The sequence below is a fragment of the Petromyzon marinus genome, chromosome 27 (genome assembly GCF_048934315.1).
Source record: "Petromyzon marinus isolate PM22_M1 ecotype Great Lakes invasive population chromosome 27, UKy_Petmar_22M1.pri1.0, whole genome shotgun sequence".
Classification (NCBI taxonomy): Eukaryota; Metazoa; Chordata; class Hyperoartia; order Petromyzontiformes; family Petromyzontidae; genus Petromyzon; species Petromyzon marinus.
In genome coordinates, this window is record NC_133693.1 from 5,414,374 (window position 1) to 5,442,366 (window position 27,993).

Sequence of the window (27,993 nt, forward strand, 5' to 3'; positions counted from 1 at the left end):
GTACAGCAGCCAAATACTCTAAGCGGACGTTTCTAAATGTGCAAGGGAAACCAGAGGACCCGGAGAAAAATCCACGCGAGAACGGGGGAGGGAGAGAGAGACACGCAGACTCCAAATATACAGCAGGCGTCAAGGGTCGGGATCGGGATCGAACCCGCGACGTCCTGTGTACTCCGCAAAGGAGTTAACATCTCTCCACCGCGTCTCCCACTGAACGCGATGTACAGAGAGCTCCTCACTTCGTCCTCATCAAGGTTGCACGGGGACAAAAAAAAACCCACCACGTACGCGTGTGAGCTGGTAACCACTTTTTGTATTTTTTTTGTTTTACTGCAAGCAAGGTTGCCTTCGATACAAAAAGGAAATGTGTGCATGTAATGGGTTACACAGTATGTCGTAATGCAATGGATTACAGTAAAATTGCCGTGACAACCGGGAGCAGGACAACTCAAGAGAAGCAAAACGGGGGGAAAAATTTTGAAAAAAATGTGTGGCTATAGCAGCAGACGAGTAGGACATTTCGCAAACGTTCCATCTCTTACACACTCTCTCTCACACAGAGGGCATCCGCGTACAGACAACAAAGCCAAGGAACAGTAGTAGTCTGGCCATAAATAATAGCAATTATGAAAAATTAAACAAACGAAATACTGTCAAATCAAAACGAAGCCATTTGAAACGAGCAACAACAACGGAAAGGCGAGAAATTAAATAAGCTGGGTTCACGCACGCTTTTCCTACACCTACAGTAGGCTACGGGGACAGACAGGGTGGGGGACCTTTAAGAGACCTTCAGACAATAACCACTGGAACCACCGCTCTACACGCCACCCACGTGGGTTTAAAACAGCGCCCGACATCATCGGTACGTCTCGACCACGTTCGTTCACCACCATGCTGGCTGCTGATACGCTGCGCGTTGATTCCTCGGCTCGACAGCGACCTTCAACAGTGACCTTTAACACCAAAACCCCGCAGCCGCCGATGCGAAGAGGTGAAACGGGCAACGGCATAACGAGCCCGTGTGGTTATCTGTGATAACCAATTACTTGCCAATCAGCCCAGCCATTACTCAAACTTCTCCCCTCCCCTCCCCAGAATTAATATTATGGCAAATGTAGGGCGTTATGAGCGATATTAACAAGCACTTGCATTTAACATGGCCTATACGGGCTTGTCAGCATGCAAAAACTGCTCCCAGCGATTATAGGATTGCTGCAAAATGCCATCATTCTTTACCGTTGTATCACGGTGGGGTTGTTTTTTAATCACAGTGCTGGCAGGTCCCTGGTGTGAGTGCCACTCAGAAATTGTCTGGTCTAGATCTTTTTGAGGCCAATTCCTTCCAGCAACCTTCTCAACGGTATGCGCTCTAGCCAGACTTTGCTGCATATAAGCCGTGCCTCTCTCTCTCTGCATTGTATCTGACCCCGCCAACAAGAGAGGGCAATTCCTGTTGCCCTGTACGCTGTTGTTTATATAAATATGATCTCCTCGATCCCAATCTGCTGTGCTCTCGGGGTGTTGCTCTATCGTTATTTATCCTGCCTGACAAGGTGCCCATCGCCTGTTGTAAATAATAATTATAATAATTTATGATGAAAATTAAATGTGCGCTGCCAGTGGATGTCCGGTGTCTTCAAAGCGACCGCTATTATTTCCCCACGCACCACTTACACACGGACGAAAGCACATCTCTTCTCTGTATTTTGACGCATTTATTTTTCTTTTGCCGTTAATGTTCGAACGCGCGCGTTCACGCTTTTTGCGGGAGCGCGGCCACGGTTTATTTTGTGTTAATTCTTACGCATTTTTACAATCGCCGTCGAGAAACCCAGACACATGCTCCGACTGCGATTCGAGGGACGCACCGTGAGCGTCGGACGTGAAAGGCAACTCAAAACAACTGAAGAGGTTTGACAGCTCGCGAGGACGAGGCCCACGCAGATCGTCGCCAGAGCACGCGAGCCGATCAAATGTTACCCCTTCGACGACTGCTAGCTCTCCCGCTCTCCATAGCCAACTAACCCAACCAGCCACTTAGCACTACCACCTAATTAGCTAACTGTGAACTATTATTGATGTCCCCCACATTTAACTAGGCAGCTAGCCATGACTACTAGCCCTCCCACTACCCCCCCCCAACTCAAACTAGCCAACTCGTCACGAGTGTTATCCTTACCGTTAACCAACCATCCTTAAACCAAGCCTAGCGAACCAACCACGATCACTCACCCCACCTCTCATGAGCTGTCAACTATTTATAATCCGTAGCCCTCACTAGCTAGGCACACATACTAGCCCTGCCACAAGACCCTAACCCTCGCCCGCACACCACCTCTGTCACTGAACCAGGATCCCCTCTTCACTTTTTGTTTTGCTTTCCAGTTTGTGTCTTCACGGCACCGTCGCCATGGAAACGCCTGACTTGCAGCCTACATGCTACTCAAGGGATATTTCCAATTTTTTTGCTGCATGGGGGACTTCACAAGCGCCTCATCATACACACACACAACAACAGCAACAACTGCATCATCGTCAATATTCAGCTTACGTGCAAACGCACCAGCGTGCGTTTCGCAGTGACATCAAAATAAGTTACGCGTCAACATGATCACTTTGATCACGCCGATTGACAGTTCGGTTCACGAGTCGATAAATAGCAAAGGTGTGCCTAGACTGGAGCCTCCGGGGTGGGAGGGGGGGATAAGGAAGGGCAGCTGCCCTCTATGAAAAAAAGACTATCCTTGTCCTCTGCCCAGGCAGTCTTACCTCCTTATATTTTAAATACGCTCCCCTAAACTATTCTCCGCATGGCAAGCCCTTGCGTAAAAGGGCATTCAGTCGAAGCGGATAGCCCGCACGAGGGCAGCTTAACACTATTTTAGTCCACAATGCAGCGCGTACGAAGAACTCGAGTCAGGGCCAGGGCCGGCGGGCGCTGCAGCGGGGGGGGTGGGGGTGGCGCTGGAGTGGGCCCTGCATCACCGAATATCCCTTCGGGCCAACCCAAGTCCACTCTCTCCTGAGCGGTGTGTATTACTGTTACGGTGGCCTCCCAAACACAACGGCCGCACCGCTTCTCCCCCCCTGCTCCCCATCCGAGAGGAGTAGGAGACGGGCCTGCCTTTAATGCACCCTTAAGCATCTCCATCCATCCCGAGCGTTCTGTTGGGCCGTGGAAGGATAGCGTACGATGCTCAACGTCTCCATTCCGTCACTTCAGCCAGATGGCTCTGTGCAATTTCCTTCCACAGCCAGTTTGTGCCATGCAAAATATGCTTTTTAAGTCAGTTTTTTTTTGCGTTACATTTTTTAATCAACTGCGAACGCACATTCGTCGCGCGACACTTCACAGACGGACCCCCGATACGTCAATACGTGCGATCGTACTCCCACGCTCGCAGGTGTGCCGTGTTAAGTTTTACGCTTTATCCTTCGCTGTCGCATTACGAATTGCCTGCGAGTCTCGCGTGCACGTTATGCATGGCTCAGACGCCACGGTAAATTGACTTATACATTTAGGATGGGTTGGGTTCGGCAAAAACAACAGCATCTTCATCGACGCAATGTCCTTCTGCTATAGAGACGCCAACATGCGGGTCACCTACGAACACAAATACTGGACAACAATGGTTCGAAGTTGTGTTCCCAAGCAATAGATATAACAATATTGTAGTACAACCTGCAACCCAGTGTGTTACACGATTTCACAAGCCCACAGCTATGTTGTTTGCCTTCAGTGCGTCGCCCCATAGTCACGAATCATAATTACACATAACCATTACAAAAAAAACATTCGACTTTTATCAGACGTAAACAAAATTTACCAATGCGATCAACCCCATTGAATATGCATCGAGAGTATTAATAGCACTGCAGCTTCCGTTTAAATGTATCCGCCATTCTAATCGGAGCTTTCTTGCCGTTCTATTTTTGTGCCACGCGCCGGGTACGCCTGTGCACTTTTTATTTTAAATGTTACTTCAATATTAAAGCGGCGTCTCGCCAATTACCAACGAATGGGACATGCAGCGTTAGCGCGTGAATAGCTGATCCCGGGCGCACAGCGCTCACAGCCTGTGCCCGACGAGCACGAGACGCCGGGCAAAAGCACGGCAAGTAGACCACGACCGACAAAACGCGGCAGCAGCCGGCTATCTCTTGGCCGTGCCACCGCGCACGGGCGTGGGCTGTTTCATCTTGGACGGCGTCGGGATCTTGGACGGCTTGAGCGCCGTGGCGGAAGACGATCGGCCCCCCGTGCGGAGCGGCCTGACGGGGCTGCCGGTGCCGGACGAACGCAGGAGGCCTCCCGGGGCCGCGGTCGCCGCGCCGGCGTGCGGCTGCTGCTGCGGGCGGAGCTGCGGCTGGAGCTCGCTCGCGTCGGAGCAGAGCGACGTGAGGTCGGACACGTCGAGGTCCGAGGCGTCGGAGCCGCGCCGGCTGCTCGTGCAGCTGCCGGCGCGGCTGCCCTGCCTGCTGCCCGGGCGGCTGCCCGCCTGGCTGCCCGGGCGGCTGCTGGGGCGGCTCGACTGCAGCTTGCGCGAGTCTGGGCGTTCGGACCGACGGGTGGGACGGACAGACGGACATATGGACAGGCGGACGTACGGACTCATTCGCGTGTACACGCCTTACCCGTGGTTCCCATTCTTGGCACTGTTAGACTTTTAGCACGTCATATACTGCACGTGGAAACGTTATGACTATGCATCTGTTTAAAACTATGCAAGAGACCACCCGCGTGGTCTAAATTGCGCCTCCGTTCACGGTTGGCTACGTACGGTGTGAAATAATTTCAACGTACGTACATATATTACATACTATATAACAGCAATTACAATTTTCAGTGCTGTGTCAATCCACTGCTAGATAAAGGAGTCTTCAATAAAACACTGTTTGGTGTTTTTTTTGTGGCCGTGCCGTCTGATCGACATGGCCTATGTTCATCATTAGACCTCCTTGGCCAGTACCAAAATGTAATAATAGGGTTTTTCCCCTTTTTTCTGGCAACAAAACTGAAACCTTTTTTTACAAGGATTCATGTCTGCATTACCCACAATACCTGCAGTCAAAATGCAAAAAAAAACACTATGAAAATATATGCATTGTCCTTGAAACTGATTGGTCCACACCAAGGGATGGCTTTCTTTCAAAGACAATGCATATATTATCATAGTATGTTTTTTGTTTGCATTTTGACTGCAGGTATTGTGGTTAATACAGACATGATTCCTTGTATAAAGGTTTCAGTTTTGTTGCCAGAAAAAAGGGGAAAAACCCTATTATGGCCTATGTTCTTTGCAAATTGGTGCTGTGTACGGCGGCATGAGTCAAAATCAAAGGTTCCGTCCCATTACCTGTGAGAAATCCCGGCTGCTTCAGTCGGCTGCTGTGGACCGGTGTGTTCTGGGACAAACACAACGAGGGAAGGGGGCATGGGAGAAGATGTCATTCATGCAAAAAAGGTTGAAATTATAAAAATGTGTTTTTAACCTTTGACCCAATAAAACTAATTTCGCCAATCTGGCTCATCAGCCCCGGAGCTGCTTTTCCGCTGTACGTTTGCATTAACACGGTGCATAACGTTCCGTAAAAATCATTCTTATTATAATGTTGGTCTCAAGACTCTCTTTCAGGAGGGTCCTGCAGTAGCACCCCACTTGCAGAAGGACATTACATAGCCGCAGTAGGGCACTATGTAATGTGTAACCCCAAATGTGTAATTTGCAGGTAGGTAATTTTTCAGCACAAAATGAAGGAGCAGGCAATGCCCACATTTTCCACACGGACGCTAACGATGACTTTGTGTTATATAGCTTTGCAAACCCGCGACGCTTCACCACCATGGCCAACGTGGCTGGCGCGCAAGTCCCCCCCGCTCACCTTGTTTCCATTGGTCGATCTGCCCGTGGTGGAACCCGTCTCCCCGTGGTTGTTGTTGTTGCTGCTGGTGGTGGTCGCGCCGGACTTGCGCGTCGTGGTTGACGCGGTGTGAGGCGGCGGGCTCGTGGGCGCCGAGCCGCCCGGACCGGCGGCACTGCCGGCCTGCTGCTGGTGGTTGGCGGGCGACGTGCTGTGGTTGCTGGGACTGGAGTTGGAGCGCGTGGGTGACGCGCCGCGCGAGTCGGGCCTCGACCGTCGGCCCTTGGGCCTGAAGGGGGCCAGCGCCTGGCTCACGCCCTCCGCCAAGATGAAGCGCTCGCGCAGCTCCAGGTTCGTGCGCCCTTTAGCTGCACGCGGGGCGCGCGGCCAGCATGGAACACGCACGGCAAAGACGGACATCTCTTGTTTAGTCTCGTAGAACCCCGCGGGAGAGGCGAGTGCAGCGAGCGAGCACGTGCTAATGCCGGCATGCCACGGCAACGGGTGGCGTGGCCAGCACCACTCTGGGCTGCCTACGGTGCCGATGTTCATGCATCGCACGAGGTATCCGTTTCGTGGCCGAGTCAACTTAGGGGAGGGCTCAGGAAAGGTTCTGACGGCAAGCGCCGCTGACGTGAATTACGGCTGGGAGTAGAACCCGGGTCGCCAGGATCATAGCGCAGGGCACGAACCAACCGTGGCGCCTCCGCACGCATACCCATGCACGCACGAATATGCCGCGGGAAAAAAAACAATAAGTCACACCAAGACCGCATTTGGATGCCATGGGAATGCAATGGGCGATGCAGTGGATTCGGCATGACGTCCGTCGCACTCATTCTCGAGCGGGTGACGATGAGGCTTTTTGTTTGTTGTTTTTAGCCATGCAACTTGAGCTCATGCCGGCCACCGTTAGTGCCTGCAGAGGGTAATGTGAGAGTGTGCAGCGGTACGATCTTTGTTACACAGACTCCACTGCAGTTCAGTGTCAACATTACTCCTGAGACAAATGCTGAATGCGGCCAACAGGGGGTAATTCCAAGCCATTGTTTCCAATCGTCGGCAAAACCAGGGCCCTTGTTGTTGCTCCTGAAACTACACACAACTCGTTATGCGTCGTAGTGGGCGATCACGGGTAAAGTATATATATACGTATAATGATCACGTAGGAATCGTAATTGATATGTTGGGTTGGATCACGTGAATAAAATGTTTGTTGTAAAACCCTCCTCCGCCCGACGCAAGCAATGATTATAGTAGTCACGTGAAGGAACGTGCCAGTGAAAGTATTACTCCTTCAGTAGCAGCACTCCCGGGTGCTGATGGAGAGTAACCTCATGGCGTTTCACTCATAGTTACAACCAGCATCATCAGGCAGTAGCCACAATTGTGAAAACGTCCTCCATTTAGTTTACGCGAACTGACCCCCCCCATACCCCCCCCCCCCAAATAAATGTAAAAATTATGACTCATGATATTGGTCACAATATCCTACGTGTTAATCACACAGGAAGAGGTCGTGCTCAGATTGTAAATGTTGTGGCTTGGCTCTCCAACACACAACCGGTGTGCTGTACTAGTGACGAATTGGCCACGTTCTGTTTATGTGACAACCCTGACTATTTGGCTGTGTCAGGTGGTGGCGGGTTTAACGACACATTTATATATTTACGCGATGCTATTGGTCGTGAAAGCCTATGTGTTAAACTCACACAGGAAGAGTCTGTCTTGAATATTGGACAGGAAATCTGATTTCAATATTCCCGGGAGAAAGAGACACTGCGTCGCATATATATAACAATATAGCTTAAGCTCTAGCTGAATGTTGTCCGTGCGAGTACATTTTGACACTGATTTTGTATGCGGTGGAACGCTGTGGACGGATTGCGACATGGCAAAGTGGTGGACGCAGAGAGGTGAGCGGTGAACACAGAGAGGTGAGCGGAGACCGCCGGTGGATGGAGGGTGTTGACACAGGACATTCGGACATTACAAAAAATAAATACACACACACAGACGCAGGCACGCGTGCGCGACCGTCAAAGCAAAACGTGAAATAAATAGAATCCATGGAACAAACGTCGAAGAAGCAATAAATAAACAAACACAAAAAAGAGAGCTCAGATCGGGAAGAGTGACAGAAAGAGGCAGATGTATGTGTCTGGAGTAGCGTACATATTTTCTGGCCATGCAAATCAACAGAGCAATGCCCCAGTGGTTAAGATTGGTGAATGGTCGTATCGCAGCCAGTGTCTTCCTCATGCTCCAGCGAACGATTTGGGGTGATCTCCGGCGTGTGCATGTGCGCGTGCGAGTCTCCGCATGTGGCCCTACGCGGCCTTCAATAACAGAAGCAGCGAATGGAGGTCTACTACCGGGGCCCACTCTGCCAAAGCTTCGTTTTCAAACGCTTTCCAACCAAGGTTTCAATGTGTCGGTACATCAAGCCGTTTGTCTGTCTGTTTGTCACTGTGGGGTGGGGCACGACAGCTCCCCTGAGGCTGATTCCCTTGGTCCCGTCGAGGCCTACGGATGGACGGGATTACTTCCTTGGCACGCCCGGCACGAGCGCTGCCGGTGCCCGCAGCTCGCCAAACACTCGGGGGGTAGAAACGCGTGTTGGAAAGCGTTGCAGAATCCATGCGAGTGCATGCTTTTTCTTACTTGTCGTAATAAGAACAAGAATCGCTCCCCGAGGGCATCCACTGTGGGAGTGGGACCCTGCCGCTTGGCAGCAAGCGCGCCGCTCCGGCGATGAGAGTTCACTTTGGCTCAGGTCTGCTTTGGGAGCCAGGTACAGGACGTTTTGTTGTTTTTCAATTGTTGGCGCTGTTAAGTTTGTGTGCTTTCAATGCATTCGTTGGCCACTTATCCACGGGAAAGACCAATATGCACGCGGTTATTTCGCAGTGCGAGCCCTTGTTTAGGTGATGCAAACAGGAGCCTTAGCCAGTGACGGTTCGGCTCAGCCGAGTACAAATGAGCATTGCATTCAGCACCCTCACACACTGTGCTTGATGCTTAAACAGTACAGCCTGCCGTTAGGAGAAAGCAAAACAATATCCATTCGTTGCCGCTCTCTTATTCAAAGAATGTACGTTACTTCGGAGAAATTACATCGCCGACACACGTTGATTAAACAGTTTGCACGGGTACAGCAGGTAGCCGAGTGTTCCTGCTGACATTGCAGAAGCAAACATGGCCAGACCTCAAACGGACATGCCGAAAATTTGCAGCAAGCAGGCCCCCATATATCGCGAATGTCTCCGAATGCGAAAACAAACAGCCGGCGAAACCATCGCCGCCGTCAAGCTTAAGCGACACGGGGTTTGCGTGCGGGCGAGTGAGCGGAGTGAGTGAGCGGGGTGAGCGGGCGGGCGGGCGGGCGAGCGAGCAGAGTGAGTGAGCGGAGTGAGCGGAGTGAGCGAGCGGAGTGAGTGAGTGAGTGAGCGAGCGGAGTGAGTGAGCGGAGTGAGCGGAGTGAGTGAGCGGGCGAGCGGGCGGGCGAGCGAGCGCGTGAGCGTGCGGAGTGCTGGAGAAATGTCCATGGCTGACCGTGGGCACACGAGGGCTTCACAACGAACGAAACATGAAAAACGAGGGGATAAGAAAGGGGTAACGGACAATCAGTGCGAAGCTAAGCGTTGAAGCAAGGCACGGAGAAGAGAGGCAGAGAGTCTGCTAACCTATCGCAGCGGGGCTGCTTACTGGGCCGACTATGTCCGAGCGAATCATCCTACTCCCGTAGTGATGGACTGGTGAGAGACGGAGAGGAAGAGGGATCGAGGAGAGCGAGAGAGACAGAGGGACAAGCGGAGAGGGGAGAGGCAGGGTGAGTAAGACACGGAGGCAACGTCATGGGGAGACACACGCGGGGCAGGTGTTATGGGGAACGGGACGGAACGAAAAGGAAATGACAGGATGAAAACAACGTTTTAGCGATAAGAAAGCGAACTGGCACAAAATTATGGGGAGAGGAGCATAGCACGTTCAACTCCACGGTGGGGAGGGGGTGGGGGCGGTGGAAATCACAGGAAGAAGCAAAGAAACGTTTAACAAAAGAGAGAAAAAGAAACCGATGACATCGACACACGGGTGAACGACCAGTGTTGGCACATTGCGGTGAACAGAAGCGAGAATTCAGGGAGACAGCATCAGCCTGGGACCGGTTCAACGAGGTCAAAAGGTCACAGCTGCCAGTGTCGTATCGCGGCACACAAAGCAGAGGTCGCACGGAAAAAATAATTACGTTAAAGACAGCCACGCGAATCATGTTCCACGCTTAGAGCAAGACGCAACCCAAAAGACAAATGTCTCATGACACGTAGGCTTTTGCAACCAATATTATCCATAATAGAGGTTTTTTTTGGGTTAGATCGCGTAAATATAAATGAGTCGTTAAACCCGCCACCACCCGACACAGCCAATCAGTAAGATTTGTCACGTAAACAAAACATATCAATTAGTTACTAAATTTCGATTTAAAGCTTTCGTGACTGCAAGGATTCATCTTCTTAGTTACTACTTCAGCACACCGATACATTGGAGGGTATACCCACAACATTTACAATTCGAGTACGAAATTTCGCCGGCAATCACAACCAGCCTCATCAGGCGATAGCCATAATTCTGGCTGAATTCTGGCTGTCGCCTAATTGGCTGTGTCGTGTGGTGGTGGGTTTAACGACACATTTATTTTGACGCGATCTAACCCAAAGAATGTCTCTTAATTAGGCCCCTGTGTTCCGGGCTGTCCCACGCAAGTTTGATGCACAGGAAAAAAACGTTTTTACTTGAAGGATAAGGTGAAGCGTGCCGCCACAGCATTTCCGGCGATGTCACTTTATCGACGCATTCAAATGTGTGGGAATGACATCACAGTAGTGTCACTCGAGTGCTATAAACGGCAAGCTTCTCATGCAATTTTTAATCTTTTTTTTCTTTCACGAAATGAAAGTCCACACTCATTTCTGGCAGCCTGGGCCACACTGACTATGTGTGTGAGCCAATCGCTAATTCATATTTTTTGGGGTGCGCCTTTTTTTAAATATCTGGTATTTAATTTACAGTTTAACACGTGGGCTTTCGCGACCTATATCATTCATGATATAGTTTTTTTTTGGGTTAAATCGCGTAAATATTAAAGTGTTGTTAAACCCGCCACTACCCGACACAGCCAATTAGTAAGGTTTGTGATGTAAACAGAACATGGACAGCCAAATGTGGCTGTCCGCCTGATGATTCTAGTTGTAATTACTGGCCAAACGTCGAACTCAGATAGTAAATGTGGATTTGCTCTCCAATACACCGGTGTGCTGTACTAGTAACGAATTGGCACGTTCTGTTTACGTGACAAACCTTACTGATTGGCTGTGTCGGGTGGTGGCGGGTTTAACGACACTTTTATATATTTACACGATCTAACCCCAACAACAACAGCAAAAAACTAACAATCGTATCCAGTTTGGCAGTACAGTAGTTGCTTGTGAAGTAACACTCAGAGGTGCCCATTTGTCGGGTCAAGTTTTATAATTGTAACATTACGCTGGTCAAAAACAAGGCCCCAATTTTTGTAATACCCTCTCAAGAATTCCAGCGGTAGCGAATTCCCAAAACAATACTGAACATCATCCCAAAAGCCGTCAAGGACAGTACATGTTTAACTGCCTTCGTAATCACACGCAGGGTACGAATAAGTTCATGTTCTACACGAAAACCCAAAGGACAACCTAGTGAACATACATAACTTCTCTCGATGAGAACGCGAGTTCAATTCCCAATCAGGGTTCACTCGACTCCCTCATCCCAATGGCTTGGGTAGAAATAATACAGCCTCATATTCAGTCACAAGTGGTTGATTTCTGTCAACTAAACCTAACCATTTATTTCAAACTATTTTTTATTTTACCAAGTGTAAACTCCACTGAGCTATATAGTTCTTTTTCATAAGCAACCCGGGCACAAATAATCGCTCAACGAAGTGGCTCATCACGTGGAAATTTATAGCAGCCAAATACTCTAAGCGCATGTTTCTAAATGTGGATGGAAAAACCGGAGGATCCGGAGAAAAATCCACGTGACCACGGGGAGAGGAGACACGCAAACTGCAAGTATTCAGGCGTCAGGGTCGGAATCGAATCCACGACCTCCTGAATGCCAGGTGATGGAGATAACATATCGTCACTGTAGAGCCCACTCCCGTCTCCTGGTATCCTTCCAGCAGCCAAGCGGGCACGAATCTTCACGATCCATCAACCCTTGCCTCCGATGCGCTGGAAGGAGACTCAGGTGCGTGGCGGTGGCGCCACCGGCGCCACCGCCGTGCCCGGCTCAATCGGTCAACGCCGGCGGTTTGTTCTCGTGGACTCGTACGCGGTGGACCCGGCGAGTGCGAGCGCGAGAGAAGGGAGGGGGGGGCACCTCTGCAGGGGTCGTTCTTGACCAGGAACTCGTCCAGCGCCATCCAGCCGCCCCCCACTCGTACCATGACGGTGCTGCGCAGGATGCGCACGAGACGCAGCTGCTGCGAGTCGCCGAACTGGCGGGACACGCGGACACGCGCGCACACACGCACACGTGAATACACGCGAGATGCACGTGCACGCGTGCGCGCTGGGAGGTGTGCACAAACCCACGCGCAGCACGAGATGTACACACATTCGGAAATACAAATGGGTACTTCCTTTCGTAAGAATAAAATGCAGAGGCTTGGAACACAAAACACACGCGAACACAGGCAAACACACGATACATACGCGCGTGCATATCCGAGTGCAGAAATCCACGCATACACGAGACACGTTCGTACTCGCAGAGACACGCAAACACGAGCCTACATACAATGTACAAGGGAGCAGACATCGTGGACAAGGGAGCAGACATCGTACACACCGGAGCAGACATCGTGCACGAGGGAGCAGACATCGTGGACAAGGGAGCAGACATCGTGGACAAGGGAGCAGACATCGTGCACAAGAGAGCAGACATCATGGACAAGGGAGCAGACATCGTGGACAAGGGAGCAGACATCGTGGACAAGGGAGCAGACATCGTGCACAAGGGAGCAGACATCGTGGACAAGGGAGCAGACATCGTGGACAAGGGAGCAGACATCGTGGTCAAGGGAGCAGACATCGTGGACAAGGGAGCAGACATCGTGGTCAAGGGAGCAGACATCGTGCACAAGGGAGTAGACATCGTGGACAAGGAAGCAGACATCGTGCACAAGGGAGCAGACATCGTGGTCAAGGGAGCAGACATCGTGCACAAGGGAGCAGACATCATGGACAAGGGAGCAGACATCGTGGACAAGGGAGCAGACATCGTGCACAAGGGAGTAGACATCGTGGACAAGGAAGCAGACATCGTGCACAAGGGAGCAGACATCGTGGTCAAGGGAGCAGACATCGTGCACAAGGGAGCAGACATCATGGACAAGGGAGCAGACATCGTGGACAAGGGAGCAGACATCGTGCACAAGGGAGCAGACATCGTGGACAAGGGAGCAGACATCGTGCACAAGGGAGCAGACATCATGGACAAGGGAGCAGACATCGTGGACAAGGGAGCAGACATCGTGGACAAGGGAGCAGACATCATGGACAAGGGAGCAGACATCATGGACAAGGGAGCAGACATCGTGGTCAAGGGAGCAGACATCGTGGACAAGGGAGCAGACATCGTGGTCAAGGGAGCAGACATCGTGGACGAGGGAGCAGACATCGTGCACAAGGGAGCAGACATCGTGGTCAAGGGAGCAGACATCGTGGACGAGGGAGCAGACATCGTGCACAAGGGAGCAGACATCGTGGACAAGGGAGCAGACATCGTGGACAAGGGAGCAGACATCGTGGACGAGGGAGCAGACATCGTGGACGAGGGAGCAGACATCGTGCTGCTCGCAGAAGACATCGCAGCTGTCGCGATTTTCACCTGAAGACGGGCGCTTGTGTTGCGTTCGAAACGTCGTGATTTATTTAATTTTATTTCTACCTTACGTGACTTTACCGAAAGAACCAAAGATTATGGATTCCTGCAGTCACGAAAGCTTCAAATCAAGAATGCTCTGATCATATGATACATTGTTTTTTTTTTCAAACTGATTGGCCTACACCAGGGACAGCCTTCTTTATGCCCTAGTGGCCTAGTCTCACCAGCGTCGGATCAGAGAACGCCAAAAGGTCACAAAGAAGGCTGTCTCTGGTGTAGGCCAATCAGTTGCATAGACTCCCATTTATTACAATCACGGCAATTTTGTTTGCGTGCTTCACCACAATCACGTGCGGTTAATGCAGTGCTTGATTCCTTCCAAAGGTTTCTATTCGGTGTTTGAATATCTTAACACCTGTTTCACTGTCGGAAAAAAAAACTAGTCATATGTTTGATACTTTGATACTGCCAAAAAGGTGCCATGATATTGCGATACAGGATTGTGATTTGATTAAAAAAATCTATTCTTTATAATTGGTGGTGACTGTAGTGGCCACTCGTGGCTACAGGGGGACCACAGCAAACCCGTTACGTACGGCACACACGAATCGAAAAACTCCGATTGTTATTACTGCACGCGCAATTTCACGCATGAATTGTGAGCTTAAAGAATCGACATGAATCGATCAATCTACATGCCGTTACACATGTAGTGATCGAGGAGCTTTAGAAAGTAGGCAAGATTGTTTAGTGATGCTGCTGCTGCGCTGGCAATAGTGCACAAGCACAATTGACAATTAACAACAAAAACGTAACGCATTGGTCAATAACACCGTGCGTGCCCTTAAAATACAAAAAATATATATTATAGGCGACGCTTCGGGCAATTGGCCCATCTTCATGCGCTATGAAGAAGGGCCAGTGTTATTGACGAATGATTTATTTGCTTTTTACAGACGGTAAATCAGCCATCGATTTCAATATTGATCAAAAGACAACCACTTAAAGCTGCATCGTAAAGCAATGAACAAAACAAAAATAAGGTTCCATTTAAGTCCATCAAGCACAGGGCCTTGTTTCCCAACACAGTGTTCAGGGGAGGGCTTTTACCGACAGCAGCAGCAGGCAACCCGGCAGCATTTGCTGAACATGCCACAGCCTGCTGACTACGGGCACTCGCAGAAGTTTACGAAACTTGTACGTGGAGCAAGATGGAATAATTGATACTTCAACATCTAAAAAAACGACGCACTCCTAGTCAGTTTATAACGACCTAGTGAGTGGATGCATTGCTCGGACAATTGTAAAATGTCTTTTTCTGGAATTCCAATTGGAGCGGCGGGTGCAGAGGTTTTGGCGGCACGCGATGAACCCGGCCGCCTGAATCCGATGCCAGGTCGCGGTCAACAACAGCAGCAGGTGATGTCTGAACCAGTCTCCGTGTGTCATCCTTCACCAATCCACTGCTAGATGAAAACCTCCCCGTGGCGTTTCGGTCAACGCGGCGGTGGGGGGGGGGGCGGAGTTGTTTGACTGCACTATGCCAGGTCGGTGAAGGGAACTGGTTCAGATATCATTCGCCGCTGACGTTCGGTATGACCGGGAATTGAACTCAGCCTGTCGTGTTCATGGCGCAGTGCGCTAACCACTGCGGGAGCGCTTCCCCCTCCCTGCACCCCAACTAAATATAATTTAATAGAAGGACTTAAATATCTTTTTTTTGTTTTAATCGGCGATAAAAAAAAAACAGACACTTGTCAATCTATCCACTTGTTTACATCATTAGACCTCCTTTGCCAGTACCAAATGTAATAATAGGGATTTTCCCCTTTTTTCTGGCAACAAAACTGAAACCTTTTTACAAGGATTCATGTCTGCATTAACCACAATACCTCCAGTTAAAATGCAAACAAAAAACATACTATGATAATATATGCATTGTCCTTGCTGTGGACCAATCAGTTTGAAGGACAATGCATATATTATCATAGTATGTTTTTGTTTGCATTTTGACTGCAGGTATTGTGGTTAATGCAGACATGAATCCTCGTAAAAAAAGGTTTCGGTTTTGTTGATAGAAAAAAAGGGGAAAGACCCTATTATCCACTTGTTTGTTCACGCATCGATTCATTGAGATGTCAGCTCGTGCCAGTGGTTGTGTGAGCACTGAGACAGTGCCGAGCTGTATACCTGATTCCCCAGGAAAAACTTTACAGGGGGTTAACGTCCAGGGCGATGCAAGAGAGGAGACAGACACAACAAGGAACAGCATGTGTGTTAGTAATCGCATTCAGATATCGCGCCGCACGTTAAAAAAAAAAACAGCACTGCACTTAGCCTATCGCCGCACAGCGCAATAACGTCAACGTTCATTTAAGAAGGCGGTCACCGCATCACGCACTTTCAGATGCGCTTCTGCGGCCGTCTGGAACGCTCTTCCATCCAATATTAGGAAGCGAGTGGCTATATGCACTTTTAAATCATTTAGATTGAAAACTCATTTCTTTAGAACTGCTTTTTTTGTGTTTTGTTTGTTGTCCTTCGTCCGCACCTACGATTAGCATACATACATTTAAAAAAAAACCGCTGTGAATGTTTTTAACAAAAAATATAAAACGCCGCAAAATCAACGCAAAAGCATACACGCGAGTTACGTGAATGTGTACGCGGTAATGTAAGTGTTATACACGGAATGTGAGCAGCGGGAAAAGTACACAACTTGCGGTTTACGTGCGGAGATGGTATTTGGTAGGGAATGGCACGCGATCATTTAAACGTCGGCATTTGAAAAATAGAAGCTCATCGAACAAAACAACCCAGCAACTGTGTTGGCAGGAGTGCGCAAGCACAAATGGAAAATAAAATAAAAACTCTCTCCACATTTGTCGTGAACGCTGTCTTGCAACTGCAAAGTATACAGCAGCCTGATGATGATTTGGGCAATGGGACTTCGTATGTGGAGAGAACTTGGAATAAAAATAAACAGAGAACCCTGAAGAAGAGCCATTGCCCGAAACATCAGCTGACTGTCCAGTATATTTTTCTGCTTTTATACAGGGTGCTTCAAAAAAATCTTAACACTTACATAGGACTATCGTTTTGAATGGAAAAAGAACAAATAATAATTGACTGTGATGTGATAACAAATGTAAATGTTAATAGCTTCAAAAAGTCAAAGAGTCTCCACTTGTTTGCCATCGTTGTCAACACGTGGCCTGGAATCTTCTCCAGGTGATCTCCAGAGCCCGGAGGCACAATTCCTCCGGTATTGTTGAAAATTCTCAGAAGTGTTACATTTCTTGTGAAGCACCCCGTATATGATAATTGAACAGCCAGTTTTGTAAATCCACTGCTGGATGATCAATGCCTCCCCCACGCCATTGTCGGTCGCGAAGGCTGTTTACTTTAAACTATTTAAAACCTATAAACTATTTAAATTTTACCAGGTAAGGCCCACTGAGCTATAAAGCACTTTTTCAGAAGTGACCTGGCCACAAATGACAGCTGAACAAAGTGCCTTATCATAACGTGGAAATGTTTCGCAGTAGTCAAATTCTCTAAACGCGTGACGTTGATTCTTAATGTGGAGGGAAAAATCGGAGGACCCAGAGAAAAATCCACGCTGTCACGGGAGAGAGAGATATGCAAACTCCAAATATACAGGTGTCAGGGCCCGAATGGAACCCACGACCTCCTGTATACCCGGCGAGGGAATTAACATCTCGACACCGTGGCGCCCCTGAGCATACTTCACCACGCTGCTCAGCTTGGGTTGGTGATGGTGAGGTCCAGGGCCTGTTCAGTTAACACTCGTCACTGATGTTAGCTGTGGTCGGAAATCAAACTCAGATTTCTGTGCTCTTAACTTTAAAAGCAGTCCACCACCACTCCCCTTTTCTGTTCGAAGGCAATGTCAACGACGAATGTGGTGGTTGTTTCATTTCAATGTGAAGCTTTCGCGAAGCTACTATTCTGGGTAGGCTGCTAGAAACACTAAAAAAAGCTATGAAACTAAAAAGAAAAAACGTTATAATAATAACAATGATATCAAAAGAAATCTTAAATGTTACGGGAAAAATTATGACACGCAGAAGGAGTAAGGAGAAACTCAACACCCTACAGACAGGTAAGCCGAAAGGTTACAGGAATACCATGGGAGGATAGCGATAGGTAGGCACGCAGAGCGAATTCTATTAATATGCAGACTGCACCGGGTAAATTATTAGTCATTATGTTCTACTGCCGAGAATTATGGGTAAGTTTATGATCGTGGCACACTCATTTGTAGTAAAATTCGCTGCCAAGTTGGGAGAGGGGAAACTATTTCACTGAAAGGTCACAGGATAAGGAGGAGCAGCGCCCAGCGCCCCCCCCCCCGCCAATATAATATGGAGCCGTTTCCAAGATTTTGCGAGCTTGATTCATATGCATTATATCCATGACCTCCGTGACCTCCGTGCAAAACCCACAGCCTTAATCATGGGCAATGAAACTAAATAATTAAATAAACATGCTTCGGTCAGTCTCTCATCAGCCTAATTGCCTTCCTGTCCAATATTACTCAGCAGCCTTTGTTTGCACGCGTCAACTCTGGACCAGTTTTGACCTCCCGGGGTCTAATCAGCAGAATTGGGCTTTTGCTTTTTTTGATCAAATGCTGCTGGGTTGCCAGATGTTATTGGCAAGAGGATTCTACATTCTAGATGGGGACTCTGTTCACTTCCTATGCCACGCATATCACGGGGGTTATTTTAAAACACTTTATCAGGATGGCCAGTGTGGGGTTGTCTCTCCACGTAGAATATCTATGTTTGTAGCCCATCAGCCTCCTGTGCCTCTACATCGATGCTGCACTGAGGTTGAACAGTGACATCATTGGAAGAAGCAGGCCTGAGATGACCTTTTGATGACTACGCATGACCGTAATCGAAATTCAGGGTGGAGGGTGAAAGGTCAAGCGATGGGTGGCATAAAAAACACCTTTAGTGAGGTTTTCCCCCCTCCCCTTAAGTGGCAAATGAGAGGAGGAAAAAAAAAAGGACTCAAATTAAGATCCGAGACAAAAAAAGAACTGGCGCTTATGTCGTAGACACGTGCCTGGGCTGTGTCCTCTGTCGTCTGACACGGGGTTTGAAGCTTAGTTCGTGCGAAAAAAGAAAGTCACCCTGAAGCGGCCTCTCGTCACTTCAGTACGGATAAAGGGGAACAGTGCTGCCCCCCCCCACGATGTGGATAAGAGGGCGCTGGAAGGAAACTCGGGAGGTAGTTCCGCGATATCCGCTTCTGCGTGCCGTTCTCTAACACGAGGAAGGGTCGCGCTGCTCTGCTGGACGTCCGAACGGTTGTCTCACGGGCGTGACGCCGACAGCACGGTCGGGATGAGAGTCCCCAAATAATGACAACAAAACTCTTGGCTGAAACACAGCTGTGGCGCGATGGGCTTCAGAGTCTTTTTTTTCTCTCTCTCATTGATGAAGATTTCACGCGCGTGTGTCAGACAGCCAAGGTGGACGCACGAGCCCTCGGTAAATAAAATCGCGAAACGCGAGCCATTTGTAGTTTTTGTTTGTTTTGTGTGGGGAGTCCAATCTTAAAAAAGACGTTTTCATGCAGCCAGTTGGCAGGCCTTTCCCCCTTCGAGGTCCCTGTCCCAGAACGCGTGAGCCAAGGTCTCGCGTTGCCAATTCCACGTTGCCGACGAGCGCCGATGAAGTGGAGGGGGGACAAAGAAATGGCGGAAGGAAGAGGTGCTGATGGAGGTGGGGGCACATCACGCATTTCGTGTTTGATGTGGGGAGCCTCAAGCACTTTGGTCACTCCTCCAGACATCAGAATTAGAATGTGTATTTATGCTGGGGGAATCTGAGGAGCTATAAAGCTCTTTTTCACGTAATTTTTTTTTAAATATACAACTGGAACCAACTTGACATGCAAGTTAATCCACAGCATCAAGAGGGCTCCTGATCGGTATGCAAGTTGTTCCGTTAGAATAATTCATCCCTTGGAAGCGTTTGCATAAAGCGTGTGCACGAATGGGATGCTGATCTTGTTCCATCAGGTGAGAACTCAAGACGGCTGGGATAGTCTCGTTTGTAAGAGAGAAGCACGTGATCCAGCACTTTGGGGGCATTAGGTCGGCAGACCCCATAGACCTGTGAAACGCCCAAAACCGTCGGCCTGTCATGTGGCCACGAAAATGGAAGTACAGCGAGTGGGTTCGTGTACCTGTGTACGTAGACCTTCCTATGTTATCCCCCTCTTGTGCATGGGGGGTTTGTTTTGTTTTTTTCTACACGTGCCTTAAAGGAATTTGGCAAAACGTCGCGATGCAGGAGGACCATTCTGACAAAGGGTGTCGAGCGACGCTGCACGGCGTTTCCCAGTTTAACGAGGAACGTCGGGCCAATGAGTCGAACGTTGGCGTGTTTACTGTGGTGTAGTTGTTGTTGTTGAATATGACTGTAAGAACGATGCATCTAGGGCTCGGCTTCGAGGCAGTGCTGTGTGAATGTGTGATGGCCCCCTCCATGAGGGCTCACTGACTTTTCGGATCAAGACCAGCTTGATCGCTCCCGACTTACCATGCACATTTTAAGCGGCAGGAGATTAGAATTTTTTTTTTCAAGATGTTAAAATCGAGACGGCAGTGAAGAAAGAAAAGAGAAGAAAAAATATATAAATGAGCAAGTAAGTAAAGCATTGCGAACTCAACAAACGAATGATCAGCATGCGAACGGTTTTACAAATATGAAAACACCGGACAGAGAAAGTTATGGAAAACAGCACGAGGGAGAATTTTAGAATCGGTAAAACTCGAGACGTTGTCCTGGGGGGGGGGGGGGAAACACTAAACAACACTCGCAAATTTTACTCATATTTTAAGATAATCCATGCCTGCTGCACTGGAACGCCGTGCAATCCACATTTGGTGGTTGTCACTGCAATATCTCCCCCACAGTTGACTGCACCAATTATCTTATTTTAGCAGGTAAGCCCCACTGAGCTACGTAGCTCTTTTGCAGAAGCGACCTGGCCACAAATTGATAGCTCAACAAAGTGGCTTATCGTCACGTGGAAACAATTTACAGCAGCCAAATGCTCTGACCGCACGTTGTCTGTATCGCGCAGAGGCTTCCCGTCTGGCACCAAGCGTGCGTGCGAGTCGGGGTGAGAGGGTGACGGCGAGCGATGGGAGACAGAGGCAGTGGCTGATTTCACTCACTCACCCGGCCCCCTCGAGCGGAATCCGCGCCGTGGCGTAGACTTACCCGGTACTTGTTGTCTCCGATCTGCTCCACTTGGAAGCGCTTGGGACACCGGCACTTGGATACCTGTCTCGTCACCTGCAGGGAGACACGGACGCAATAAAAACAATGACGCCGTCATCATCGTCATTGATCATGATCAATCCACTGCTGGTTTATGACCCCCTCCAAGTCACCACCATCCTTCACGGTCCCGCGATACAACAATCCGTCCGGCATCTGCGCACGAGCCGATGTCATAGCTCGTTCCTTGGGCTGCCATTCAGTAGTTATTTTCGCCCACCGGCAATCATTCGTAAATGTACATTTGCGAGAGAAGAAAAACAATATATACATGTCAACAAATACGTGAGACAGCTCAACAATGGAGCAATAACAACAATAAACTGGGGCTACAAAAATGTTCACACGTTTGCTGCTTGGTCATGGAATCCTGCATGAAGCAAAAATAATAATACAGAGCGGTCAGATGCTCCTACATTGTCCTCGGTTTGTATTTTCAAGCTGTACCGCTTGCTGTTCAGCACGACGTTCAGTGTTTTTTTCTTGGCTGCATACCGAAACGTCGGGCGTCATGCCGTACAACAGGCCGGTTACAACCCCCCGAAAAAATTGCGATTGGTCCCTGAACACCATCAGGTTGTATGTTAGTGGTGCTTATGGGGCGCCACGGTGGAGAGATGTTAACTACCTCGCCTGGTATCCAGGAGATCGTGGGCTCGAATCCAGCCCTGACGCCTGCTGTATATTTGTGTGTCTCGCTCCCTGTTGTCGTGTGGATTTTTCTCCGGGTCTTCCGGTTTTTTCCCTTCACATATAGAATCTATATTCTTTGGTTCTTTCGGTAAAGTCACGTAGATAGAAAAAAAGAAGTAATAAAATAAAAACCACGACGTTTCGATCACAACACAAGCGATCGTCCTGATGACGTGACTTTACCGAAAGAACCAAAGAAAGTGAATTCCTGCAGTCACGAAAGTTTAAAGTAAAAATTTAAAATCTACGTGCGTTTAGAGTACTTGGCTGCTATGAATGTCCACGTGACGATGACAAAGCCGCTTCCGTTGAGCTATCATGTGCGATGACCAGGTCGCTTCTGACAAAAGAGCTACCTAGCTAAGTGAGCCTTACACCTGGTAAAGTAAAAAAACATTAAAAAAAACAGTTTATAGTTTAAATTTTGATTGAAAGCTTTCGTGACTGCAGGGATTCATATTCTTGGTTCTTCTACGTGACTTCACCGAAAGAACCAAGAATAGTTTATAGTTTAACGAGCCGCCCTACCTCATCCTCAATCTTGTCGGCGTCGGTGAGGGGGCGGTAGGCGTCCTTGTTGGGGTGCAGAGCGGCGACGAACTCGTAGTAATCCATGCAGCCGTCGCCGTCCTGGTCAAAGACGTCGGCCACTGCGCTCATCTCGAGGCGGTTCGTCGGGAATTCTTCGTTGACGGCGGCGGGGGGCGGACAGGACAACAGGCGCGCACGCAGACACAGACGCGCGCAAAGAGGCAAACGGAGGCAAAGAGCACCGACGTTACAAACACGCGCGCACGAAGGCACGCACGCGTACGAAGACGCGTGTACGGACGCACAAGTACAAAGAGACGAGAACGCAAGGACACGCGTACAGAGAGACGCACGCGCGCACACGAAGAGAGACACGCGCTCGGAAACACACACACACAAGTACAGAGACACACATGCAGGGATTTTAACAATGAAGAATGGATACGCGGACATAAATAAATGCTGGGAACACGTTAAAGCTTGGGCCACACCGTGAGGCTGATTCACTTGTGTTCGGTTTGAAGGAAGGGTCTTGCTCTCCTGCTGCTCAGCAGGTTGTGCGGAGGTATTCTGTGTAATCATTAAAGCTTCCTTCGGCCACGCATCATGTGCTCTGGGAACCTTTGAACTGTACCCTTTAGCCAAGTTTTTTATGATTCCACAAAAAATAAACCTGTAAAGCGTGTCAAAATATCAAAGGAAGTCAAGGCCGATACAGTGCTCATCTCCTGTTTACAGGCCACTGCCAGTGGTGGACATTCCACATTCCTAAGGTGGGGACAGGGAATCCCCAGAGCATAACCACTATTGAATTCCTACAAAGCAGTTACTCATTTCATCGACAACGGAAGCAGGTAGAGTTGAGTCGACCCCCCCCCCCCAACCTGGGATTTTTTTTACTTCTGACCTTAAGATGTGTGAGGCGAGCACTCAAACCACCGTAGCTCCGGCAAAAACAAAATATTTGTGTGGGCAGTGCTGAGTCAGTGTCCGGAATCTAACATTGGTATGGAACGAGCCACTGTTGCCATAGAACAGTGGTGATGGTATTGGTGGTTGTGGTTAGGGCGGTGGTGGTGGCGGCAGTGGCTGTCACAGTGGTGGTGGTGGCAGTGATGACAGCAGTGCAGAGGGTGGTGGCAGTGGCGGTGATGGTGGCAGCGGTGGCATCAGCGATGATGGTGGTGGCAGTCATGATGATGACATCGGCGGTGGGGATTGCAATGACGGTGGGAGTGATAGCGGTGGCCGAGGCTATGGACGGGCCTTGGTTGTGGTGGTGGTGGTAGTGGTTGTGGTAGTTGCAGTGGTGGTGGTGGTGACGGCCAGTGGTGGTGGCGGTGGTAGTGCCGTGTGAAGCGCGAGGGGCCTCACTAGAAGACAGGATGCCCTCCATGAACTCCTGCCGCGTGATTCGCCCGTCCTGGTCCTTGTCGATGCGGCGGAAGAAGTCCATGACGCGCGACTTCTTGTGGTTCATCCAGCGCATGTAGCGCTTTCGCCACACATCAAAGTCAAAGCTGGCAAACTCCTTCAGCTGGAGCACAGCACAGCGGGAGATTTGGGCGGCTTTTAGCGTGTTACGTTGATCCGCAGGTTACAGGATGCAATCTTTTTCCCTGAATTAAAAAAAAAAAGTCTGGGGTGCATCTTATATTCCAGTCGCCTGGGCGTGAATGTCCAAATCTGTACAGCATAATTGATACAGGGCACAACTTTGGAGTGTGTCGTACTTTCTGGAGGGTCTAATAATTCAGAGAAAATAGTAAAAAAAAAATAATTCCTCCAGTTTTGTCACGAGGCGAATAATTAATTTGGATCGCTCATCGAGCAGTGCAGCTATTTGTGTTCGAGAACGATCCGCAGAAGTGGATACCAAAGTACTACCCTCCCCAGGTTCACCTTCAATTAACCTTTACCCCCATGCAGTAGGGGGCAGGAATTTATTACCTGCTCCGCTATTCATAGCAATGCATGAGAGTCAAACTAAGATCTATTTCTCAGAGCTAATATTAGGCAAATGAAGGGATGGCAACCAACATCATATATATTGTTTTGCATGTGCGGTAATTGGTGACCAGGCTGAGACTCCCAGTTAAATCATCAATGTGACGCAGCCAGGGGGCTGCCTGGATTCGAACCCAGGTTCTCAACGGTGCCGGCTCAGCGTTCCGATCTCTTCGCCACCTGGCCACCACAGAAGCTTTTCAGAAATCAGAATCTTCATTCATCCTGGAGGAATCAGACGAATTGCGAAGCTCTTTTTCAGTCGTCAATGGTTAATATGCCTAACTCGCCAAGAATGGGGCGCCACGGTGGCGAGATGTTAACTCCCTCGCCTGGTATACAGGAGGTCGTGTGGGTTCGATCCCGACCCTGACGCCTGCTGCTGTATATTTGGAGTTTGCATGTTCTGTCTTCCCGGGGTTCGCGTGGATTTTTTAGAAACTTGCGTTTAGATTATTTAGCTCCAAAACATTTCCATATAATACGCCACGCCGTTGACATATCATTGCTGGCCAGGTCGCTTCTGAAAAGAAAGAGCCATTTAGCTCAGTGGGCCTTCTTACCTGGTAAAATAAAAAAAAAACATTGTTTAGCATAGCAATGCCCCTTCCGCACGCACACACACACGTCGCTCGCTCGCTCACCTCGGTGAGGCGGTCCAGCTCGTCCTGGAGCTTCCTCTGCCGGTCCCAGGCCATGAGCCACACCTGGCGCCACTTGTTGAACAACAGGTTGACGCGGGGGTTCTGAGCGTCCAGGGGAGAGGGCCCTAGGGCGGGACCCGGAGACGGCCCGGCCATGCCCACTCTTTTCTCTGTTCGACGCGCGGACAGGCGGGGAGAAAGGGGACGATTCATTTGGTGTCTTCTCGTCGTTCGCTGTCGTTCGCTCGTATTCGTGTTTGCCACCGCGTCGGTTGCGAGTGAGACGGACTTATCGATGTGCTGCCCGCGCAGCTTTCTATTCAGATGCGATGCTTTGCATGGATTTGCATTTCACGTGAAGAGCATTGCAAGTAATAAATGATTATGAGAGATTAATCGTGATGTGTAAGCCATAGGGTGCCATGGATGATGATGACGATAGTCTACGAACGAGAAGACAAATGACCACGATGTCAATCACATCAATAACCTCTTAATTTGTCTTCAATGGCCCTTTGTTGGTGTGCGTGGAATTCCTTAACCTTACGCAGAACCTCGAATGATGCCGGCCAACACTACGCTCGACAGGAGTGACGCACAGCTCAGTTCAAACTTTCCTCAACCAACCCAGCGTGTGAGTGGGTGGAGTGGTGGATCAATGGTTAGTGCACTACACTCTGAGCCCAGGTACCCGAGTTCAAATTCCCGAGCCAGGGCTAACGTCGGCGAATGGTAGGGCCATTGAGTGAGCAATCGGATGGGTGGTTGAGTGAGTCAATGGGTGGGTGGTTGAGTGAATGGGTGGGTTGCTTGAGTGAGCGGATGGCTCGTTGAGTGAGCGAGCGGACGGGTGGCGGGGATGAGCAGGATGGGGGATGGCCTGTAGACTCACTGCCGCGCGTCCGGTCGAGCGTGGGGATGTGTGAGTGCGCCTCGGCTGGCTGCTTCCTCTTGAACGTCTTGGTCAGCTTGTCCACGTCCGGCTGCTTCTGCGTCATCTCCTCCATGAACGCCTTGAGCGGGCAAGGGGACGGGAGAAGGGATGCGTTGAATTGGCACGGCGGGGTGACGTCGATTCTATCGGCCGAGAGGATCACGTCGCGTCCAGAGTTCCAACGGGGATTATCGAGCGGATGAAACCCCCTGAGCTGCGTACACTCAGCCAGAGGACACCTCGAAAAACACCGCAGGTTTCATTCGCCTCACTTGACTTTCAAACTCTTCGGAACTAATAGTGCCGCTGTAAATACGAATTCAACCCCTATATTATAACATCGATATACACGTCCCAGCCATAACGTGCTGCATCTACCTAGCGAACCCATGACTGCTTACCCCCACCACATCTTCACCATACGCTCACCCGGCGCTCACCGCATGCTCATCACATCAGGGTGTCGGGGTCCAAATTTGCCAAATTCGAAAATGACCCACATTATTACTCAGTTGGGATTACACTCAGCAGCAATCATTCATTGCTCCCCGACTGGCAGACTAATGCCCCAGGTCACTCTTGCAAATAAGACTCATCTTGGTTTCATTGGGTTCTCACCACGTGCTCAAAACACCCTCACCACGTGCTCACCACATCCTCGCCACGTGCTCACCACACCCTCACCACGTGCTCACCAACAACCGCCATTCGCCACTAAGTGGCGGTGACTTCACCACGGCGCTTGTGCCAGGCTATGTGCACGTTGAGGCCACGTGAAGTGTCGAACCACACCCTTCACCACCTTCCCACCACGCACTTGCCACACCCTCGGCCATGAGCTCGCCATGTTTTGACCGCGCGCTCACCCACCGGAACCCACACCAACGCGGCCTTCACCGCGCGGCCTTGACCACGCGGCTCACCTGGTGCTCAGCGATGAGCGTCTTGACCTGGTCGAGGTCTTGGGGCACGGGCTGGGCCTCGCGGCCTGCGAGCGTCTCCTCGGCACGCTGCAGCCACGACAGCAGGCCGTCCATCAGCTGGGCGTTCTGCAGCAGCTCCTCCAGGAACGTCTCCAGCCGCTGCTGGTGCTGCTTGGCCCAGGCCATGACCTGCACGCGCGACGATCGATCGATCAATCGTTTAATGTGACACATATATACGCCGTTGTTTTTTTTCTTCCAGTTATGATCCCATGACGGGCGTGTACGTCATGGCAACGGAACCGGGAGAAAAAGTAAAATAAAATAATTTTCTCGGAACAGAGGCTGCCACAAGGCCATGCGGGAGGGCGTGTGGCACAGTTTGGCGCCAGCTATCGTAGAGTGTGGTCGCATCGCTACGGTTCTGTGCGGTGATTACGATGTCTTTAAGAACAACGGCGTGACGCTTCTCTTAATAAAGTGAACGCTAACCGCTCGCGCGTTCCGACATTCAGCGGCGAAGCGTGACAACCCACCCTGCAAATTGCAGTCGTCTCGGATCGGGGGAGGGTTAATTAATTAATGGTGACTTTCACTTGTGACGTCTAAATTATTCGCTCCTCGCTCTCGAAGGGGGAGGACGACTCACTCAGAGGCGCGAGGAGGAATCAGTTTCATTGTTGTCCTTCCCCCCCCGCACCTCTGATTAGCACGGTCGGCTACGTGCGGTGCGAACGAAAGCTCAACATCCACGCGCACGTGCGGGCGACCCGTTGACCTCGGACGTGCGTTTGTCTACGGGAGCATCTCGTGAGTGGCACGGAAGCCGATGGAGGGGGTGGGGGGGGGGGGCGGAGGCCGGTGGGGTGCTGCACCTCTTCAAAGCGGGCGCGGATGATGGTCAGCCAGTACTTGATTGTGGTGACGGCGTCCGGGTGGCTGAGCCCCAGGATGGCCTCCCCCATCGCCGTGGCCCGGTTCAGCTCCGCCAGTCGCTCCTCCAGCTTCTTCATGAACTCCTGCGGCAATGCGGGGGGACGGCGTCAGGGGGTGCGGGCGGGGAGACAGAGCGATGGGGTGGGCGTTCTCCGGTGACTGATGTAACCGCTGGCCGTCGACGGGCCTCCTCGTTTTGTTAA

General features: G+C 50.1%; 1 protein-coding gene across 1 annotated transcript in view; it reads right to left on the minus strand.

The window, feature by feature from the left end:
* Positions 1-295: 295 nt before the first annotated feature.
* The window catches only part of LOC116946707 (microtubule-actin cross-linking factor 1, isoforms 1/2/3/4-like), a 340,281-nt gene continuing 312,583 nt past the window's right edge, over positions 296-27,993 (minus strand). The window contains exons 95-107 of the mRNA XM_076069967.1: positions 27,730-27,873; positions 26,855-27,043; positions 25,890-26,010; positions 24,998-25,167; positions 23,721-23,883; positions 22,344-22,498; positions 21,063-21,137; positions 15,985-16,002; positions 12,286-12,403; positions 9,552-9,620; positions 5,887-6,233; positions 5,361-5,409; positions 296-4,552 (exon numbers count right to left, since the gene is read on the minus strand). Of these exons, the coding sequence (XP_075926082.1) occupies positions 4,158-4,552; positions 5,361-5,409; positions 5,887-6,233; positions 9,552-9,620; positions 12,286-12,403; positions 15,985-16,002; positions 21,063-21,137; positions 22,344-22,498; positions 23,721-23,883; positions 24,998-25,167; positions 25,890-26,010; positions 26,855-27,043; positions 27,730-27,873 (2,013 nt within the window). The 3' untranslated portion in view covers positions 296-4,157. The remainder of the gene's footprint in view (positions 4,553-5,360; positions 5,410-5,886; positions 6,234-9,551; positions 9,621-12,285; positions 12,404-15,984; positions 16,003-21,062; positions 21,138-22,343; positions 22,499-23,720; positions 23,884-24,997; positions 25,168-25,889; positions 26,011-26,854; positions 27,044-27,729; positions 27,874-27,993) is intronic.